The following is a 20,962-nucleotide window of genomic DNA, read 5'->3' as shown; positions in this document are numbered from 1 at the left end:
ATTGTACTAAACCCAGAAAGGATCTCCTTCTGTTCCTTCAAACGACACCACGTGAAACACAAGGAGGATGCAGAAATGTCTCTCGCAACACCTCAGCTTTTAATAAGCGTCCTCTCTTTCAAGTTTTAAAATAGATCCGATTCCAAGCTCATATTCAGCACTAAATGTACGCGACCCCTAACCTCTGGTTGTGACCTTTATGACCCTCAGATTGCCGAAGAGCGTGTCACATTGTCCGACATCAGACCGAGCAGGTGGTATCAGTTCCGCGTGGCGGCGGTCAACGTTCACGGCACCCGCGGGTTCACGGCTCCCAGTAAACACTTCCGCTCATCCAGAGGTGAGTCTCTTCATTGGTGGCCCGACACCTGATATCCCTCCACAGTTTACAGTTAAAACAGGTGGCACCTTTGATCTGTTTTAGTCAAGGACAGAAATGTCAAGGACTGCATTTTCTTTCTTTCAGAAATGTTTGTTTTTGGCTGAACTATTCCTTTAATAAACCTTTTATTGCTCTTCGCTCAGAGATTTACTTCTGCTGTTGAGATGAGAATAATAGTAGTAATAAGAGCACAATCTCTCACACATGGTGTATAAGTAACCTTGACTGGTGTGAGGCTGTAAAACAGCGTGTCAGGACTGTTTGCTTGCCAGGAGGAATGAGGTAAAGCCAGACTGTGTGAAATCTATGCCATCATTGAGAAGCTCATATGGTGAGAACAAATGAGATCTCTACTGACTGTATGCGTTTCATTATAGCTCTGTTCCATTACACAGTCAACCGACTACGTAGACAACATTGTAGGGCATCTAAGATGACTTCTCATGAGACAGCATCACATGTTTTCTTCACTGAGAAGTAGGGCTGCAACAACTAATCGATAATAATCGATGACAACCAATTTCATTATCGATTAGTTGGTCTGTGACGTCACATGCTCCCGCACCACCGTCAGACAGCGGACACGCGTCTGCTTCATACAGCGCGAGCTGTGCACTTACCGTATAATTAAAGTCAGGCACTTTTGCTTCATACAACGCCAGCTGCACGTTTATCAGGCGCATATTCTTCTCACTCCATGACCAGCTAGGTTAAAAGCAAAGCAGTGTTGCCAGGTCCTCTGTCTTTTGGTTCTAAATTGTGCTTTTTGTAGGTTGATGTTTGTCTTTGGGTTAGAGATGAAAGGATTTGGTTCATTAGTTGTTGGTATTTTGCTGTGAATAATCACTAGATTTTGAATGGCCATTGGGATGGTTTTGTTATGCAGATCTGGCAACCCTGACAGGACAATGACAAAAGCAAAAGCACAAACGAGCGCTTGTTAGTAAAGGCGCAATTTCGTCCTTTAATTAAGTGCATATAGCATTAACTAGCATATAGCGCTAACTCAACAACAGTCAGTTTTACATTCTTCAACACCTTTAATTCAATTCAATTCAATTCAATTCAATTTTATTTATATAGCGCTTTTCACAGTTGTTAATTGTTTCAAAGCAGCTTTACATGAGTAGATGTAGGGAAAAACACAGAATAATCTATAGATAATATAAGATGAAGAGAACAGCGGCTAATAATAAACCGTACAAGCGAGCGTAGTAATAATGTAACGTATACAGGAAAGTGCTAAGTTAAGCCAATGTTGGCTGACTCTCCCAGGGATGAAAAACCCCCCCTAGGAGAAAAATCCTGTGGGAAAACTCCTAGGAGGACAAAAACCCTTGAGAGAGATTAATATAAATTTATATATAAACATGATAGGGATAGGAAATGGGTATCGCGTATCGGCTGGGCATCACGGTGAAGGGCAGCCAGTATAGATCAGTGGTGTGATGACCTTCAAAGCAGCAAGAACTGGGTCTGTTTGTCTCATTGTCCTCAGGGTCGAGGACGAGACAGGGAGAGAAAAACAGCCTATTAGCGTAGGGGCCGTTCGCATGTGGTTATACAGTATTGTGGTTTAAAATCCGCTCGGTTCCAGACAGGCTAACTATTGCGGCATAAGTATATTACCCAGATGAGTTATGTGAATGCTTTGTTCTGGACAAACTAGCTATTGCGGGATAAGTACATATACTTGACATTTTATGTGAATGCTTTGTTAAAGAAGAATGTCTTTAGGGCTTAAAATATCAAAATCAAACAGACTAGTAAAACGCTGCGTGGCTTTTACATTTTTAAAAGTACACTTCTACACGTGCCTTATTTAGCTATTATAAGTGAAAAATCTAAATGAGTAAATATTTAGTTTTTTTTTATTAGTCGTTTAATTGAAAACAGAATAATCGTTAGTCACAGCTCTACTCAGAAGTCTAGGTTTAAAACAGTTGTATGTTGTGGGTGTTGAATATGAAATGAAAGGGGTTGTGATGTCATAACCTCAATCTGATATGAGTAACAAAGCTGATTCTGTGTTGATTAAATCATCATTTGTATAAAATATTTCTGTATTAGTGCTCAGTTGTTGTTTTGGTTCTATCATGTGACTCTCAGGTGCATAACAGGCAGTGATTTGTCGTCTGTCTGGACTGTTTTCATATTGAAATCCCATTGGATAGCACACTGAATGACATCATAACCCTCAGATGTACACCATTCATTTAACCGTCTGGTGTTCTCAATGACAGTCAGGATCTTAGCCATCATTATACAACAGAAACATAATAAGAAAGGAAAAAGAGTCAGTTTTTTATTTCATGCTGGCATGATTACTATGATGAAAACAGGATATCCTTCAGCACAGCTAGATTAATTTTTAATAAAGTGTCAGTTAAATTGTTACCAGTGTATCATTGGTGTATTGTGTAATGTTCTCTTCTGTCCTGTCATGTCATTTTAAACCGCGTTAAGCCCGGTAAACTCTAAGCCGATGGTTGTTTTGAGCATCATCTGACTTCATTTCTCTGCACCATTCGCTAAAGTCGGTCATCTTCGCCTTTATCGGCCGTTGAATCGGCAGTGGCACTGGTCTGGGAGTTTGATCATTCTAATTGGCTGTTCGGCATAGCCAACCAGCGCATAATAAGATAGTGACAAACAACCAAATGATGAAGTCGAGAGGGAACGCACTGAATGTTAAACAAATTTTGGTATCTCATTTAAATACGTGAATAGATACGGCTCATAAGACATTACAGAAATATCATGAATCTGTTTGTGGTGAATCACTGCGGTCACTTGCTCTTCCTATTTCCCGTTTTGAGTATTGAACACCAACTACTGCCACCTGCTTTTCAGAAAGTAATTTTATCTCACGCAGGCGCAGAACAGATGTGTTACTCGGCCGCCGTCTGTTTCCGTGTGCCGCCGTGTGTTCACGGGTTCACATAGATCCAAAAACCTGAGGTCTGACTCAAGACCAGAGTGGATTCTGGTCTAAAAGTTTCATGTTTGCCTCGGACACGGGTCGCGTATAATATTAGCGGCATAGCGTCTTGGGTAATTAAAAAAAAATGCACTTTTGCTGAATGGCCAGACATGTCAATCAATTTTGAATGCACAAAGAGGTTTGTGGTGTCATCGTCAGATAACAAATGAAAATAAATGGAGCAGTGGGCCAAATTGTTTACAAACTGTCTGACTTGTTCATGCATGGCTGCAGACTGCACACACATCGGTGCTGTTTACATTCGGGTTCAGCCGGGTTCAAAAAATTGCCAAGGGGTTGGGTTGGGTTGGACTCGGGTCAGATCTTTCTTTAAAAAATATATTTATGCACATCGGGTTCGGATAAAAAGTGATTTGGGTCCTTTCGGGTCGGGTACATTTCTTTGGACTCAAGAAGACCTGTGCTTGTTCTGTAATTGGTTTGGTGTGTTTTTATCTGTTGTGAAATGTTCTCGCTGGTCTGATGATCTCTTTCAGCTGATAGTGTGGATTATGTATCTGTATGTTTAGTTTCTGATGATGTCAAATGTTGTGTTGTGATCAGACCCATCTCCTCCTCCAACTCCATCTGGACTGAGAGTAACTAACATCACCGTGAACCAAGATGGCCTGACGACGGTCCGACTGAACTGGACTCTTCCTGCAGAGTCTGACATCCCTGTCCACCACTTCAAAGTCTTCTGGAGTTGGAGTGTTCCTGGAAAGTCACCAGTGCCGTCTAAAAGAAAGAGAAGAAAGACCACAGATGGGGTAAATGTGGTTTTCTAATGTTTGCTAATGTGTGGCCGGTGGCTGTTATGAGGACAGAAGGATCCGCCGATCCAACACAGCAAATCACAACCAGAGATATAAACACACAGAGAGACATCTGATGTAAACTGCTGTATATCTGCCATTTGTGAAACAGACACTGGAAGATTTTTGCTCAAAGTTTTCCTACACGAGCAGTAAGTGTCTGGACACACAATATCTATTAGTATTTAAGAACACTAGAAAAGTCACCAAACTATAAATGAATGAAATATAAAATATTATAGAACTTATTATACTTTAATTCACCGAATCAGTGCCATTTGCAGCTACTGAAGTAGATCTTTTTTAACACTTAAGGGCCAGATTTACTAATATCATTTTGCTGTTAAATTACGACTGTAAGGATTTACTAAAGACGCGCAGTGGATCATTAGTGCTGAAAAGGTGTGGCCTGGTTAATTTTGCAAATGATCTTATTGCATATGCATTTCTAGGAGTTTCCCTTTCAGATGCAACATTTATGGGAAGAGATTATTTGAATGATTCAAACAATGCAATTTACTTATGTTTGCGCGTGTGATATTACTGATATTTGCGCCATAATTTAACACCAAAAAAGCATGTCTTAAATCATTTTGCGATTTAAATGGCTGCAATTGTTACTGATAAGAGAGATCAGAGAGCATCTGGTATACAAGGCAGAGGATTTTTTAACACGTAACAGTTTATTTGGAATGCCAGAGGAACATTTTATTCAGGAATATTGTTTGCCAAGCCATGTATTATTTGCTGAAGTAAATAAATGAGTCACTAGGAGAAGTCAAACAATAGCAGGTGTTTCAAAACCTCTTGTAAACCTTCATCTTTTTGTCTTCCAGTTCTTTTCAGTATATTATGTCTTTGTTATCTGTGATGTCTGTGGTGCTGAACTCAATCTCATCAGGTGTTAGTAGATCACCAGCACGTCATCAGCTCTGATTATTTCCAACCCTGAACTAATCTGCACTGCTCTTAGTAGATTGCGTTGATCATTATGGAAATCAGCTGTTACGTCTGTGTTATTTAATTTGTGCCTTTTTAGTAAATAACCTGCAGATATTACCACTCCTATAGGTGCTTTTTTTGGAATTGTGCTCTCGCAGCAATTTGCCCCGTTTAGTAAAACTGGCCCTATATCTAATAATACACATATTTTACTATTGGTCAATCTCAGTTAACTAGTTTATTTTTAACATGGTTTCTTAATGGAGGATGAAGGCATTTTGGTAACAGGACTATTTCCTAATAGCATGACGATGCTGAGCAGATTCTTGTGATTGACCAAAATGTTTTATTTTAAAATAAACCAATAACATTAAAGAATTAAGATTGATATTCCCAGTCACAGCATCAATATCATAAAATATACGTAAATAAAAAAGAGAAAGTGACTTTTGGTCTTCAGAAGATCTAGATGATGTCACTTCCTCTTGAAAATGTGACTTGTGGGATATTCACAGGTTTTTAGAGGGGGGAACGTGATAGATAACAGGACTGAGTCAAATCCTGATGACATAACTAAAATGTGCATTTTATCTAAAATATTATGATTTTTTAAAATGAAAAAACATTTAAAGCAAAGATGGGATATGAAACCACACAAAAATGAAAAAAAAATACAGATATCTAATGAATTGTATGCTTTATATTTAAAGGTAAAGTATATAGAGAGAGAGCAGGGGCAAATAAAAATGCTGTTTTTCTATGTAATAAATGGTATCATTTAAATTTGGTGTTGGATTAACATGCAGGACACTTTGCTTAATAAAATGTATTTAAGAGTTAGTTTTATACATATAATGTCCTGACTGGGAACCCAAATGTCACCGCTTCAGTGGATTGGCCCATATAGACAATTTATTGTGTGCTTATCTCATTTCAGACTTTGTACGTTTGTAGAGATTGAGGCATAAATGTGTCCAGACTTTTATTCTAGATTTTTTTATATTTCTCTGTAGGTCAGATTCAACACTATGATTGTGTTTTGGCAAAAGTGTTTTTTCCCATCACCTGTGAGAACTGTGAGCTGCTGTAGAAAGTTCTGGCAGTGTTTTATTTCGTAAACCCCACAGCAGGAACCCATGAAAGCATCTACTACTGATCAGTTTAACATAATGACTTCATGTAGTTGAGAAGATTGTTGACAGCGACACGTGCAGTTTCAAACCAAACCCAAAGTGAAGGTGTTCATAAACTCTCAGACACACGATCTGTCTGTTGACACATAGACCGCTGGTTTTCACTTCATCACCTCAGGGTTTACTTTAGTAACCTGCAGAGGCTGGAATGTCAAAACTAGCTGGAGTAATACTAACTAAATCAAATCAATGGCACGCTGCTGGAGGAATGTGCTTTAGATAGAAACTCAAAAAACAGAAGCTGGGTGCCTGATATCATGAGTTCATGTGATGAGAAGACATGTGTTTCCAATGCGCTTATCTGACATTGATTTTGAACTTTAGCTGAGACTCTGAAGTCTGATCCTAATTTGATTTATAAAAAAGTCTTTATGTCTACAAACTGAAACGTTGAACTTGTTTTAAAGATAATAATAATAAGATATTGTTGCTTTTATATGCTGTGAAACACCTTAAGAAGTTATGAAAATATTAGAAATGCACTAATAAAAAAATTTCTACCAATACCAACAGCCGATATTCCAGACGGATATATGCTGTTACCGATAGTTTAGGGGTTATATTAATTTGCATTAACTGAATTAGGAATATTAATTTCTTACATTACACTAATGATTAAACAAGTAATGTTTCATTAAATTTTCTATACACAGAGCTTAAATTCATTGCATTTTTCTGTTCTCTTTTGATTGACAGAATATATCAGCCATGACTATCACCGATAGTATGAAAAGTTGCTTTTATCGGCCGATACCGATTATAGACTGACATATCATTGCATCTCTAGAAAATATATAATGAATGAAATTTATAGCAATCACTTCACACTTACTATATTTATAAATATTTTTTTTGCTTCAGGGAAACCTTTTTTATTCTGTTGATACTTTTGAGAAAGTTTTAATCAAGTTAATTCAAACATAGTTCTAGGATTTTTAGATAAAATGAATTTTAAACATCTATTCTAGTCTTACTTTATATAATTAGACTTTATTCTAACAATGAATATAGCCTTAGAAGCTGGCATGGCGTTTAAAAGGAAAGAGAGATAGAAAGAAACTATCGGCCAATAGTGTGAAAAATTGCTTTTAATGTCCGATACCGATTATTGGCCGATATATCGGTGCATCTCTAGAAAATATAACATGAATTAAATTAATAGCAACCATTTCACACTTACTATATTTATAAATACATTCTTTTTTTTTAGAAATAAAGTGCTAAAGTATAAATACAAGCCTGCAGATGATTCAGATTTAACAGCTGATTTAATGTGATATTAAAGTTCAGTGTTTGATTCTTTTCTCTCTCTTTCTTTATTTCAGGCTGAACACTCGGTTGAACTCGATGGACTTCTGGCCAATCACAGTTATAATGTAGAGATTCAGGCGGTGACTTACTGGGGTCAAATACGACTGAAGAGCCCTAAAGCATTCATCAGCTTCAGCCCACAAGAACACAACCGCTCCAGTACGATCAAATCATCATCTCATTACTTATACACTCAGAAATATCATCGCAATATGTTTCATTTTTTCATCAAAATGTTCATAAATGTATAATGATAATAGATTGCACAGCTGTAGTGGAGCTTTAGGATGCTTGTGTTAAATATTCACTACAGACAGACAAACTAAAGCAATGAGAATTAGATCGATTGAGAGTTTACACACAAACTAATGTTTCGTTTATTATGTTTCTGTAGATCCCGTGTCTAAGGGGAGGAAGATTCCCGGTCTCAGTTCTGTTTTGGGAAAGAGAGTCGCAGGTGCTCTGGAGGTCGGCACACCTTATTATCAAGATGGACAACTACAGCTACGAATCTACTGGAAGAAGCGTGCAGGTACTAGAAATATAAACCTGTAAAAACACTACACCCATGTGCAGCAAACATATATTAAATATACATGTGTATTTCATAAATTCTTATTTTTATGGCATTTAAGTAAGGGATAAGGTTGAGCCAATCCCAACAGGCTGATCAGGATGTGAAGCAGAATAATACAATTCGGAATATTATCACCGACCAATAAGTATGAAGAACTCCACAGCGCCGTTTAATAATCATTAAGGCTGTGAGGGACGGACGTCCAAATCATGCACTTTAAACCTATTGTTTTGTATCAGGATGCTGCTCATTCAGCCAATAAAACACAGAAAATACACCATTTTACAAATTTCCACATGACAAAGAACCTCAGAATCATGGATTATTAAAATGGGAAGGACATATGACCTTATTTTGAGAGAAGAGCAGGGCAATGTGTGCATAATAACTGTTTTGTTGGCTAATCTCTAACTTCTATTGTTGTAAGCATGCACACTTTTCTTTAAAACATACATTTTTTTAAAGGTTCTTTGTCCTGTGGAAATTTGTAAATGTGTAGATGTATTTCTGAATGAGCAGCATCCTGCCCTTATGAAAATTAACCATGGTTTTACTACAGTTAAAACAAAAAATATGGTTACAGTAGTAAAACCATAATTTTGCTAATAGTAATCAATACACCAAAAAACAACCATTGTTACTACACTTTTACCACAAAAAAAACATGGTTAATTTTCGTAAGGGTGATACAAAACAATAGGTTTAAAGTTAACGCTCTGGACCTCCATCCCTCACTGCCTCAGTTTGGAATCAACATGGCGGCAGACTATAAAAAGGGCGTATATAATCTAATGTTTCTAGAAATCAAACACAGTATGTTGTAACACATTTCATAGATACACAAACATTGATCCTTAATGTGTTCATGTGTTGAAGTTTATTTTTATAAGAGCTTTATGTAATTTGACAGGGCCGTGAAAATCCTGCTGGTCTCACATTCATGTAATCAACGGTGAATTACTGTGGCACTTTCACAATCTGTGATGCATAAAGCCCAGTGTGATACTGCTGGTTTGTGGTGGCTCGTGCTGGTTTCTGATTGGCTCTGTTGATTGAGGAGTTTTGACTGGGTCTGTTACAGTCGTCTATGTCAGAGATGTAATCTCACTTCTGTTCTTCATCTTAAAGAAACGCTTCATTCAAAAGAACATGTAGTCATCGTGTACTCACACGTATGTTTTTAATTCTCCTCACTCGTTTCTTTACAATGAGAAATCATGAGCGTGCACTATATTTCCCTTGAGTCCAACATCAGCTGTGTGAGAAAGAGACCAGAAGTTACATCATTATTGAAACAACATGATCGCCAGTGAATGATGACAGTGAATTTTCATATTTAAACTATATTCAGACCATCTTTCAAAACACCACACCTTACCTGACCTAAAATCATACAGCACACTGGAGCTTATAAAGTCCAGATTTCAATAACTCTCAACCAATAACTGGCTTAGTATTCATGTATTATTCTGTGGTTTAGCATATTTTAATCTCATTTTTATTCTTGTTACTAATTGCTAAACTGCACGCACAGACTTGTGGGATATCATTGAAGCACACATGTAACAAACAAACCTGTTAAATGAATCTTAAAGCTCACATAAGACACACTGTTTCTGCTCATCTCATGTTAATCTTGAGTACATATAGAGTATTATTCAGCCCAGTCTCAAGGCAAGTCGTGTTATAGTAACGAAAATTTTGATTAATTTATTCGTGTTTGATGACACAAATTTCCGCTGTTTTTTGTGTCTCTGGAGACGAATGTCTTTTTCGTCCTTCCCAGCACGATTTTCTATCAATGGCTGTTCGTGTCTGTGGCACGACTTTCTTTATCGTGTCATTTTATATTTTATAAAGCGACAATGATTTAAAAATAGAAAAGAACAATGAGAAAACAAAATATAAAATGACACGATAAAGAAAGTCGTGCCACAGACACGAACAGCCATTGATAGAAATTCATGCTGGGAAGGACGAAAAAGACATTTGTCCCCAGAGACAAGAAAAACAGCGGAAATTCGTGTCATCAAACACGAATAAATTAATCAAAATTTTCGTTACTATAACGCGACTTGCCTTGAGACTGTGTTGGTATTATTACATCCTTCATATCTTTAAAGAGTTTTTAGTTTTATCAGATTGATAAAAGACAGATCAGCTCTAGCAAATGTTGGCATCCAGCGGGAAGAGCGACATACAAAACATTATTTCTGGATAACTTATGATTCACTTCATGTTTGTGTCATTTATAAGCCGATTGCCAACAAAACACAGACATTTGATGCAGTTTTACTTACCGCTTGCGACTCAAGACCCGGTTGGGACTGTTAAACAAACACACACGCAAAACTCCGCTGTTACCCCGGATAAACAAACTATATCCATTGTTTCCATAATGCTGACTTACTTGGAAAGCTGAACAAGACTTTTTTCTCCTTACATCCAAAAACACACTTCTTTTTTTCTTCTTTTTTCATGTCATTTTTGAGTCTTGATATAAAACAAAGCTAATGAGTGTTTGAGCGTTCTCGTTGTTCTTGCTCTCACTCTGATTGACATGTGGGCGTGCTTTTCCGGGGGAAGTGCCCATAAAAGGAATATGGGGTCACTGATGCGTAACAAGTACCCATGTTAAAAAAAAACTTTCCGAAAAGGAAAGAGGAGGCGTGAGTTTTGCCCAGAAATACTGCTTTTTAACACTTTGCATTTGTTTAGCATGAGGATTACAACTCTTAAACTGTGTTAATAAGTCAGAATGCATGAAATAGCATTACCCCCCCTCTTAATATTGCATGAATGCCAGCCTGTATGTGCCCTGAGAAGTCAGCATGTTTAGGTTTGGTACGCAGCTCTTTGTTTATTCTAGACAGTATAGTTTCCTTCTTCTCTCCGGCTGCAATTCCTTTCTTCTTCTTCCAGAAGTGTTTCCAGGCTCGTGAGCTTTCGGGTCGGAGTCTTCAAAGGCTCTTTTATCTCTCTGACCGCAGTCGTGTCTCTCTGATCAGCCAGCGTAACTTAATTATTAATTTGAAAAGTTTCATTTCACGTCCAAGCGGCACAGCGTGATGAATAATAAACTCACAGCGCTGCATAAACAGCACTGATTAACAGATCTACTGTATAATAACACACAGACAGACTCGAGCTGTGTACCGTATGATGCTGTAAACTTAACAGGACACAAAAGAAGAAGTTTGTCATGAAAATATCTGTAAATGATGCCGTTTAATACTTTACAGACTAAATGTCTGATGTGTTGAGTGTTTGTTCATGTTTGATTTTTCCAGATTCATTTGTGAAGCGTTATCACGTTCAATGGACGCCTGAACACTGCAGTCACAACCAGAGCAGAGAAACCCAGAAATCCATCACTCAGGTAGATTGTTAACCTTCATCAGTCATACACCAAATCCTACAAATCCTCCATGTGTCTTTAACGTTCACCGCTGTATAAGCCAAGATCCTCTGGCTCTGTAAAGTCTTTAAAGAGTTATTCCTCATCATTACTGCAAGCAAATTAGGGAGTGTTGTTTCAAATGATGTGGTGAAAATGTGGTCCGGTGCCTAATAAAACACATGCGTTAAAACAACATTTCCAGGAAGCAGATTAAATTCATCAGACCGTCCGCTGGAGCTCAGAGCGTCCACACGTTCATTACTGCTTCAATAGACGACTGGGAAACACAAGAGATTCCAGAGGCGTTCCTCTATACTTCAGTCCTAATGTCTCCGTACGCTTGTCAAAGTTTGGATGCTTTTATACTTCTTCACGCTTTATTTCAATTGACATTCTTTAAATTACAGAAAATATGAGGTTGCTAGGGTGTTTTGGGTGGTGACCTAAATCTATGATATTCTGTCAGTCTCATGACATCACAGCCCCACTTCTGTTCACAGACATCATGTTTAATGTGAGCATTACCACTCTTACTGGACAATAAAACACACAAATGTTACAAAAACACAAAAGAGTCACTTATACAGAGCAGAGACTTGGACCAGTAAGCAACACCATAGCATCATTTTCTATATAAAATGTGAAAGTCTAGTTGTAGTTGAACTCCTCCAGGTCACATGACTTGTTGGTAGGGCTGGTATGGGAGTATATTACTTTACTGTGAAATAAAATGTGAGACATAACAGATTTTTCTATTCTGTACATTCTGCGTAATGTAAATAAGTGAGTGTGGGACTGAGGCTGCATCTTAAATCTCATTTAAATCTACTCATCGACTGTTAATACAGTAGATACTATATAGTATCAAATATAGATAGTATGAATGAATTTGTACGTACTACATCCGCCATGTTGATACATCACGTGACAGACGTCGTCATAACAAGTTCGTCGTTAACTGGAATGATGTTAAACTAGTGCAATTTAACCAAAAGTGACATCTGTTTAATAGATGTGTTTGCATTTGGATAGAGCTGCGTTACTGCTTCTGGACATTTTTGAATAAAACAACATATCTTAAGATCTCATGTACAGTATAGCTATTTCCCTGTCTGGTTTGTGCATATTCATACTTTTTAATGTAATGTATGCATAAATACAAAATACAATGCATACTATATCTTCAATAGCCTATAATAAATAACTGGTTTAAAAACAAGATTGTGTCTATTAAGACTTATCTTTTGTTATCTTTAGTGCATTTTTACTTTAATACTAATTATACTTTTAAAACTGGGGTGAGCATTTAGTTAATAAGTGAATGGCAATTTTTTATATTTCAAAAACAATATAAACAATAAAGCTGACAAAATACCGTACAGAACTGTGCAAAATCTTAGGCCACCATGCCAGAATTAGATTTGTTGTTTTTGCAATGTTATAGTGATCATATATAATTGTTTTTTATAGAGTACATCCAGAAAATACAGGAAATGTCTATATAGTATTAAAAACTGTATAAAAATAAAAAACTGAAGTTTTAAGGGTAAACTCCCCTTCCGCTTGAGTAATAGCAGGAAACTACAGGATCTCTTAAATCTAAATTAAAAATCTTTTTAGGCTACTTTATTCTGCTTGAAAACGCTCAAGATGTGTTTAGTGCCAAGAGAGGTCACACTAAACACAGACGATGCCTAAAGAAGACATTTACTGAAAATTAATTTTTAATTTTTTTTGTACATGTTTTCTGTATTTTCTGTTTGTATCTTAATGAAATAGATTGAAAAATAAATATGGATGGACATTAAAATCTCTAAAACAACAAGTCTGGTGGTGGTGGCCTAAGACACAGTGAAACCGTGAAATATAGCGTTACTGTGAAATAATATGACTCATTCCGTGAAATGGATTTTTGGTGGTACCGCCCACCTCTATCTGTTGGCATTTCTGTGAGTGTTTGATGAATGTGTCTGTCTCACAGGAGAACTACATCAATCTTCCCAACCTGCTCTTCTCCTGTAAGTACAGAGTCACAGTCCACACGCTGAACGCTAAGAAACGATCCAAAGACGAGAGCATCAGTTTCCTGACACCCTCCTGTGCTACGCTCCAGAGCAAAAGCCACAAACCCATCGCTTGTCCCGGAGACACGAGTAAGCCAAACTTCACGTCTCATGCTCTGATCAGACACTTGTGATTGATTTTAAAGCCTTTTGTGTTTTGATCAACTGACCTCATCGCATTTGTATTCTGGATTGAATCTAACACTCAATCATTGTGCCAAAATAAATGTTTCGTTTTACACGCACGATCACTTGGCACCAGCATCTCTCATTACAGTGACATTTCATGTTTCACTTTCTCTTGTTTTGACATCATGTTTTTCTGGTTTTGATCCTCTAGCACCATCGAAGGTTTTAGCTAAACCTGTAAACCTGACTGCGGCCTTCACCTTCCGCGGCGGCAACGTCACAGCTCATTTTCTTTGGAGGGTGTCGCGTCCCCAGACGCATCAACCGATCACAGGTTTCCAGGTCACGTGGGCAGAGGTTACCACAGAGAGCCGACAGGACGGACTGCCCAATAGCATCATCTCTCAGTCTCAGATTCTGCCTCCTGTAAGTCTCACAGATAAGAATATATAACACTGTCATCTCAAAACATATGACAAAAAGGGGTGGAAAGTTTCTGGTAAATTTCCATGGTAGCTTATTTTGGAAATATTCCAAATTGGAATTTAATGGTAATTTATTGGAATTATTTGGACATTTTGGGAAATTTATATAAAATATCTTATTCAAACATACATAAACATTTTGTTTGGTTATAAGCAGACATGCATGCAAGGTAATACAAACTCTGAAGTATCCTGATACTTACACTAATCAAGCCTGGATTTATTGGATCAAAAATCCTTCAGAAATCATTTTAATATTAATGATTGCAGGCTTGATGAGCATAAGAGCCTTCTTTTAAAAACATAAAAAAATAGTAATGTGTCCAAACTTTTGGGTGGTACAGTAATCTGTTCACCTTGGTGCTGGTGTTGATGTACTTGGTGACTTAAGTTCACATATTTGTCCATTTACAAAGAACCTTGGGGTGATTTTTGATAGTGTTTTTAAATTTGAGAAACAGATAAGTTCTGTTGTAAAATCTAGTTTCTTTCAATTGACATTGCTAGCAGAGGTTAAGCCTTACTTGGCACACAAAGAGTTTGAGAAGGTAATCCATGCTTTTATAATGCCTCGATCGGATAACTGTAATGTACTTTATGTAGGTTTAGATCAGTAATCTCTTCAACGTTTGCAGTTGGTTGAAAATGCAGCGGCTTGGCTTTTAACCAGGACAAAGAAACAGGAGCATATTACCCCAGTTTTGGCTTCGCTGCATTGACTTCCGGTTTGTTTTAGAATTTAATTTAAAATTTTACTGTTTGTGTTTAAGATTTTTAATGGTATGGCATCTTCTTATTTATCAGAACTGCTACATGTCCATACTCTGGCTAGATCATTGAGGTCATCTAATCAGATGCTTCTTGATGTTCCCCGGTCTAGGCGTAAGAATAGAGGAGACTGAGCATTTTCAGTAGCTGCACCTAAATTATGGAATGGTTTACCATTTCATATAAAAAGAGCCAAAGGCTTAAGTGTTTAAAGACTTTGCTCAAGATATATTTTTATTCTTTGGCTTTTAATGTGAATTGAGTGTTGAGGTATTTTGACAGTGTTGTTATGTGTTAGCTGATGTGAATCTGTGCAGTACTTGACTCTTGACATGTTAAATGTGCTATACAAATAAAGTTGAAGTTGATGTAGGCAACTTTCAGTTTATTCCCATTAACTTCCGTTAATTCCCATATATTTCAATTAATTCCCATATATTCTTGTTAATTCCCATATATTTCTGTTAATTCCCATATAGTCCCATTGATTCCTATATATTCCAGGTAATTCCAGTTAATTCCCATATATTCCCGTTAATTCCCATATATTCCCATTAATTCCCACATATTCCTGTTAATTTCCATATTTTCCAGTTAATTCCCATGGGAAGTTTCCAGCCTTGAAAATTTCTGGAATTTTCCAACCCTAATAATAACAGCCCAAAACTTTGAAATATGGTCCTTTTCTCACAAAGTTTAGTCAGCATAACTAAAACTCACTAGAGATTCACTTTACATCACAAAAAACTGCGGTGCTTGCACAAATCAGATCCCTGATGCAGCACTCTGTGTAGTGTCTGATTTATATGTGACCCTGTACCACAAAACCAGTCACAAAGGTAATTTTTTTTTATTAAGATTCATACATCACCTGAAAGCTAAATAAATAAGCTGACATACTTGGCTGAGATACAACTACTTGAAAATCTAAAATCTGAGTGCAAAAAATTTAAATATTGAAATCCAAATGGTCCTTAAGATTTTTTAGCAACACACATTACTAATGATAAATCAATTTTTATATATTTATGGTAGGAAATGTACAAAATATCTTCATGGAACATGATCTTTATTTAATATCCTAATGATTTTTGGCATAAAAATAATAATTTGACTTATTAAAATGATCATTTTGACCCATAAAATAGTATAGGGCTGTATTTTGTATTTTGATTAATCGCAATTACTCTTTGACAGCTCTCGCTTTTGGTTATTGCTACAAATATACCCATGCTACATATGACTGGTTTTGTGGTTCAGGGTGAGATATGATGTAAACAGATTCACAGACTGACTAGTCCACTAGTTTTCTCTGAGTAGATACTGTTTGAGGATCAACTCCAGTCACTCCAGTAATTCTTCAGTTTACACAAAACCATTTAAAGATAGAAAGTAACTAAGAGCAGTTTTAGTTTTTGTTCATCAGTCAGACACCACACACGACACAAATGAGTCCTAAGACACTCATATATTGAAGCGAGCGTGTGTTACTACACAAACACATGAGCATCATCATTGACCTGAGCAGCTGAGCTCGCTGTTGTCCAGCGTTTGCTCTTAGGATCTTCACTGATGCTATTGTGAGTATTAGAGGTATTAATGTAATCTCCCTGCTGTCTGTGATGAAATCTGGAGCTGGTCTCCGTTCATACATCAGTGCTGTCAAACACACAGGAGAAGTCGTCCATCACAAACACTCCTCCAAGAACAGACTGTCCTCACACTCCATTTACAACAGCAGAAACCAAAATCACATTATAATGTTTTTCTATTTACATCTTTGTGTCCAGCGGCAGAACCTCCAATCAGACTGAGATAAATCAGACTCCATCGCAGAGTCCAGCCAGATCATTTCCTTACTCATCTCCTGTGAGAGGATATTAAAGCCTGTTTGCTTAATGTTAGTCAGCGTCATCATTATCAGATTGGATTCATTTATTATTTCTGTGACATGTTTATAAATGCCTCTGTGATTATTCAGTAAAACTGCACCACGCACGTCCAATGAACTAATAACAAACACGGAGTAAAAATGATGAAAGACGCCTGTCAGAACATCTGCTGAAGATCTTCCATCATCTCCTTTAATTACATATTTTGCTGGGCAGGTCAGTGGTAGAAATGCGGTAAGACTGACTTTGTGCTTTTGTTTTGTGATTTTGTGTTCAGGATCATAATTTCCTGGTGGTGTCAAACCTCAGAGCAGCATCGCTTTACAGATTAGAAGTACAGGTGATTACTACAGCAGGTGAAGGACCTGCAACCATGAAGATCTTCCAGACACCCGAACCACCACAACTTCAACAGAGTACGCAAACACAACGTGTTACTCATTTATAGATCAATGAATGATTCTTCTCGTGCGATATTGAGATTGATTTAAGATGTTTTTATTCCTCACAGAAAGCTCGACATAAGCAGAACCATCAGAGATCTGCAGTGGAGAAACATTGAAGATAGCACGTCATGTCACGCATCAAAACTTTACATGGATGTTTTATCATGGAGACAACACTGTAAAGATCTCAGCTTCATTGATTTAGAAATCATCTCAGACAGTCGGGTTGCTTTGTGAATTTATTCTCTTAAACGCTGTAGAGGATGAAGTTAAACGTCACGATGATTCAGTGATTTGTGTGACTCTTGTTGGAGTCGTACAGGAACTGAATTTGGAGAATTGAGATTGATGTAAAACAAACTGATTCATTCAACCTCATTTCAATTGAACCACTGTTATGATTTCTGTTTCAGACAAATGATTGTTTGCTTTCTCCCAGTTTCTTTAATTTGCCGTTCAGTTCAGGTTTGTTGTTTGGTATGAAAGCGTTAGCAAAGATTAACAGTTGTGTTTATTAATACTCAATGAAATGATGTAAAGTCTATATGTTCTCCACTAGAGATATTTGTTGTGGTGCAGTCAGTGAATGTTGATATTTATTTATGTGTGTGTATTTCAACACTTCATTTGTTTGTATTGTGTGTTTGTTTATTTGTTTGTTCTTCTGCATTGGCAGGTCAGTGTTTTTATTTTTTCTTGTAAAGTCATAATGTAAAAACATGAATTGTACATATAGTCTTGTGTTATTTCCATACTGTACATACTTTTAAGTAATAAAATAATCCCACCTCTTTTAGTTTTGCGTTTCTCTGTTGTATCTCGTGACTGACGCACAAACTTTAATTTTTTTGTCCTCCAGTTCTTTTCAGTGTCTTAAGGCTTTGTTAGTTTGGATTTCACACCCTGAATGTTTAGCTGAGATGTGTGTGGTGCTGAACTCAAGCGCATCAGGTGTTGGTAGATCACCCGCACCTCATCAGCTCTGATTATTTCTGATCCTGAACTAATTTGCGTTTTTTTATATTGGTTCTCCCGTTGAGTAAATCTGTCACCTTGTTTTTAGTTTTTCTGTCTTTTAATTCAATTTTATTTTTATTTATTCCATTGCATCTCCCAGAATCCCTTTAAAATTGTATTAAAGCATGTAATTCCTATTTTGTAATTTATCTTTCCTTTGAAATGCAATTTCAGATTGTACAGTTTGTTTTTTATTTAAACTTCTTACAGACGGACTGGAGAGTGTTTCTGGTTAGACTCAAGAAACTTCATCTGTTTATAATGAAGAACAGAGCGTCAGCGTATAGCTGCTCTGTTTCATCTCTAGCGCGCACACATGCATGTATGCATAGATTAAAATAATACAAATAATCACCATAGGAATAATACAACTATCCTGTTTTCACTGCAGTAATTGAATCTATTGAAAAATGTAATGAGCAGATTTTATTCTAAATGTAAAGTTCAGAAAGCTTATTGCGATTTCTGATGCGGTTCTGTGGTGTTTCTCTGTTTTCACTCGTGTTTATTTATTAATGCTGTGCACATTGACCTCTATTTATCTCTAACCTGCTATGGGATTGAAAGAATGTAAGTGAAACCACACAAACACATTGACTTATAACACGATCTAACTCACCGCTGTGTCTTAAAACCTCCGGCCGGCCAGAGATATTCTCTCAAGTATCGTTTGAAAAGTATGAAAGCTATAAAAACACAGAATAAATGATAAAACTAATCCTCTTGACTTAAACAGCTTTGCTCATGATATCATCACAGGCACAGTTCTAGTACAAATATTCATAAAGAGAAAAATTCAAATCAGCTTTTGTCATATGAACAGAAACCTTCAAAATTAATGGAATAGAGAGTCGTCCATAAACATTGACTGAATGAAAAATACCTGCTGGGTTTATATGGACTGAAGTCTCACTGAACTGTTTATGTGTGAGATAAACCATGAAGGTCTTTGTGAAACAAATCACACCTGATGACAGAAATGAACCAGAGCTTGAAGCAAAAGTGATGGTGATGTTTTCTAAGCCTTCATACATTTTATAACATCCTGTTCTAGGTCTGTTTGGAGTCTCCACAGATGATGAAATATTGAACAGGCGGATGATTAAATTGGCCCGAAGCATTAAAATCTCTTATCACGCGGCACATACTCTCCTGATTTATTTCCATTCATATACAGTATAGGGGAGAGTGAGCCAATGGGTAAGTTAACCCATCCTCTGTATCTAGGCAACCATACAGATTTCTAGCCATGTGACCACGAATCCAGGAAGCAAACATCATTTTTTATTTAGCTGTGGTGAAGAGAAGTGCATGTTAAAGAGATGAGGATGATTTTTTATCCTATCAAATTAAAGTTTATACATGTCAGGTATAATGGCTGTTATGTCAAAGCATTTATCCGGGTCTAAATATTTATACCATTCATATTGGTGAAAGGCTCATATATAAAACCATGTAAATAATTTAGCTAAACTTTATTCTGAATTATTAAAAACTAGGAACACTGTAAAAAAATTCTGTAGAAATTACAGGTGTTACTTGCAGCTGGTTGCCGGTAACTTACCGTAGATTTAAATGTATGTTATTCAACATTTTGTTCAAAGTAAAATGAACATTAAACATTTACAAGTCTTTGTCTTTACAGAGTAAAACTAAAATAACAGCATCATGCAAAGCATTTTGTGAACTAGAAATCATCATCAACCTTTTCTGTTTTTTGCTTCAGATTTTGTTTCCCAGAATGCTTTGCTTGATGCTGTTATTTTAGTTTGACTTTGTAAAGACATTGGGCCCTATTTTAACGATCTAAGCGCATTGTCTAAAGCGCACGGCGTATGGTCTAAATCAGGGGTGTCAAACTCATTTTAGGCTGAGGGCCGGATGGTAAATAACGCCATGATGTGAGGGCCGGATATTTTTTTTAAACTTTAGTGTGCTGATAATTGTGTTAATATTAACTAAACAAACCAATTAATTCGTTTGTTCAGCAAGAAAACTAGAGAAACACACAGCTCTGTGAAAACTACATTTCATAAGGTCACACTCATACTGTACATATTATACACACAAATTTACATCTGAATCTTTTATATTTTCTAAACTTTAAACAATTGTCGCCTGGCGTTGGGGTTAGAGTTGTGTTTGGGTAGGGATGTCATTTCATGTAAATCTAACCCTAAACCGAAGCCAAAATGGTAAGAAAATAGGACAAAACAGTTGAGTAACCAATCCATGAGAATGCCACGGAAAAAGACAGTCCGTAGCAGGGCCACGGAAAAATGCGGAGATCCGTGAGAATGCCACGGAAAAATGAGCACAAAATTCCGTGACTATGCCACGGAAATTCGTGAGATCAGGTTGGCCTAATCCCTATTTAGATGACGGACTTTGTAAACTGAAAAACTAAGCGGTGGAAGAAGACCACCAGTTTAAGAATAATGTAAAAAATTTCGTTGTTTTAATTTTTATTGAAAATGTAAATTTTTTGGATTAAAACTTTTAAAAGTTGTTTTCTTTCAGTCATAAAAGTACAAATAGCAGGCTTTTAATAGCTGTAAA

General features: G+C 36.8%; 1 protein-coding gene across 1 annotated transcript in view; it reads left to right on the top strand.

Annotated features, from left to right (window-relative positions):
* The window catches only part of LOC129451983 (anosmin-1), a 52,808-nt gene extending 34,631 nt beyond the window's left edge, over positions 1–18,177 (top strand). The window contains exons 6-14 of the mRNA XM_073854731.1: positions 211–340; positions 3,930–4,135; positions 7,641–7,785; positions 8,021–8,158; positions 11,494–11,582; positions 13,585–13,756; positions 14,007–14,221; positions 17,218–17,356; positions 17,453–18,177. Of these exons, the coding sequence (XP_073710832.1) occupies positions 211–340; positions 3,930–4,135; positions 7,641–7,785; positions 8,021–8,158; positions 11,494–11,582; positions 13,585–13,756; positions 14,007–14,221; positions 17,218–17,356; positions 17,453–17,502 (1,284 nt within the window). The 3' untranslated portion in view covers positions 17,503–18,177. The remainder of the gene's footprint in view (positions 1–210; positions 341–3,929; positions 4,136–7,640; positions 7,786–8,020; positions 8,159–11,493; positions 11,583–13,584; positions 13,757–14,006; positions 14,222–17,217; positions 17,357–17,452) is intronic.
* The last annotated feature ends 2,785 nt before the right edge of the window (positions 18,178–20,962 follow it).

This window comes from Misgurnus anguillicaudatus, chromosome 17, assembly GCF_027580225.2.
Source record: "Misgurnus anguillicaudatus chromosome 17, ASM2758022v2, whole genome shotgun sequence".
Classification (NCBI taxonomy): Eukaryota; Metazoa; Chordata; class Actinopteri; order Cypriniformes; family Cobitidae; genus Misgurnus; species Misgurnus anguillicaudatus.
Note: the sequence above shows the minus strand (reverse complement) of the source record. Positions and strands in the feature narration are given on the sequence as shown.